The sequence below is a fragment of the Myotis lucifugus genome, unplaced genomic scaffold (assembly GCF_000147115.1).
Source record: "Myotis lucifugus unplaced genomic scaffold, Myoluc2.0 scaffold_1, whole genome shotgun sequence".
NCBI classification, from domain to species: Eukaryota; Metazoa; Chordata; class Mammalia; order Chiroptera; family Vespertilionidae; genus Myotis; species Myotis lucifugus.
Window position 1 is genome coordinate 22,356,263 of NW_005871049.1, and position 2,070 is coordinate 22,358,332.

Consider the following 2,070-nt stretch of genomic DNA (forward strand, 5'->3'; position numbering starts at 1 on the left):
GCTTAATATGGATGTATGGCTCGCGGATCCTCTGGCAACTACGTCGTAGGTCTTGAGCGACTCCCACTCTGTTTTTATTGCTTGGATTTAAAACCACCGGGGTCCGTCGGAGATAGCGTATTGATCAGGGGGGGGGGTCGGAGGCGGTCGGTCAGGGTGCTCTGCAAACTGCCCACCCAACTGAGACAGGCCGACATCTGCCCTTCTGGCAGGGTCACCCAGGTGCTGGGAAGTAGCCCAGCAGGTCCCTAGAATCTGCTCTCAACCCTTTGATCCTCACCCTTTGGAGTCAGCTGGGTGGATGGGGCCAAGGGGTTATGTGGCCAAGGCTGTCTATCCTGGGGAGAGGCTGCACCCTCCTTGGACCTGAAGGAGCCACTCACGCACCTTCATCGCTGAATGTGTATTGAGCACCTCCTGTGTGCCAGGCCCTGGGCTAGGCAGGGGGACTCAGCCATTTCCCAGTGTGTGAGGAGGAGCCAGACACTGCCCCACCCCTGCCTCCCCATCCAACCAACCAACCAACCTCACAGACAGACACACATCCTCCCACCCCCACCAAGTGTCTACACAGCCATGTGTCAAAGGTGGTCAGGTAGGGCTTCTTGGAGGAGGCGATTCCAGTAGGTGGAAGGAATGGTGTGTGCACAGGTGCTGGCCCCTGGGGCCACCCCCACCCTGCCCTACCTGGAGAATGATGATAAGAAGGAAGTAGGAGTTGGATATTCGGTGGAACTGCTCGTACAGGTTCAAGGGCAAGAAGGAGAAGAAGTTGTACTTGGCTGTGTGAATGATGTTGCCCTAGAATGAGAGCCAGCATGGGGGCACTGCCCAGGCCAGGACTCCACCTTGGCCTCACCCCGCCCTTTAGCTACTATCAGCAGTAACTGAGCACCCAGTGCAGACAAAGTCTCAAGCCAGATGTATTGAGTGCTAGCTGAGGGCTGGGCCTTGAGCCAGCATTAACTGAGCCTCTACTGGATGCAAAGACTCACAGAAGAGGGCTGTGACCCTGTATTTCTCAAAGTGAGTCACACACGTCAAAAGATTTAGGTAGAGCCTGATGCACTTTGAAGGTTTAATATTAACTGATTTTAATGGGAATGGGGTGGGGGCTGGCAAGGAAACACAGGACATTCTAGCACCAAACTGGTGATTTGCTCATGATTAAAACTGGGGGCGGGGGTGGGGGGAAAAGTAGGGGGGAGGAGGTAGGAGAGGCCACCCACCTTGTACTTCCTCCTCTGCCAACACAGGAAGGCCTTCTCCTTGAACTGGTTGTTGTAGGTCCTGTCGTTGGCCTTCACCTCCCAGGTGAACGCTGAAGCCAGTGGAGGGGGGGGGGGGGGTTTTGCAAGGGGTGTAAACCCGCCTAATGATCCCCCAGAGGAGGGTTCGGGGCACCTGGGGAACCTAGACACGGGGTCGCCTGGCTCTTGGCCACGGGTGTGGGAGCTGGTCGGCCACCACCAGCCTGGGCCAGGGCCAGTCACCAAGTGTGGACACAGGCCCGCCCTTCTGCAGGCGGGGTCAGAGCCCAGCCCCTTCCGGTCTGCAGCCCGCAGCCCGCCCCTTCCGGGCTGCAGCCCCCAAATCCAGAGTCCGGCACTCAGTCACCGGGGCTGGAGCCCAACTAGAACCCCGTGGCGGGTCTGCCGGGTGGATGTGGGGTCTCCCCGTCAGCGAACCTCTGCATCGCTCCTGGCTTCCTCCCGGGGCCCCCAGCGGCCCCAGCACGCACCTGCTTTCTCCTCCTCCTCCTCCTCCCCCGGGGCCTCGCTGGGGCCCAGGCTGCACAAGCTGGGCGAGCTGTAGGGAGGGGCCGGGTCAGCGGGGGGCCAGCCTTTGCCAGACCCATCCTTTAGTTCTGCCTCCCGACTGTCACCTCCCGCCTCACGCTCCCCTCGTCAGGCTCTGAAGGCTCAGCCTCTAGCTCTTGGGTCCTTCCCTGGGTGCCCCCAGGATGAAGGACTGGTAACCCCCCAGTTGCTTGGTGGCCCCCCTTCTCACAGGCAACTGCCCCTCACAGGCGCGCCCAAATGACCCCCCCAATAACCCTCCATTTGAGCT

General features: G+C 60.0%; 1 protein-coding gene across 1 annotated transcript in view; it reads right to left on the reverse strand.

Moving 5' to 3' along the window:
- The window catches only part of LOC102434232 (phospholipid-transporting ATPase IK-like), a 24,056-nt gene that overhangs the window by 14,676 nt on the left and 7,310 nt on the right, over positions 1-2,070 (reverse strand). Inside the window, exons 2-3 of the mRNA XM_023752851.1 lie at positions 1,230-1,321; positions 688-801 (exon numbers count right to left, since the gene is read on the reverse strand). Of these exons, the coding sequence (XP_023608619.1) occupies positions 688-801; positions 1,230-1,321 (206 nt within the window). The remainder of the gene's footprint in view (positions 1-687; positions 802-1,229; positions 1,322-2,070) is intronic.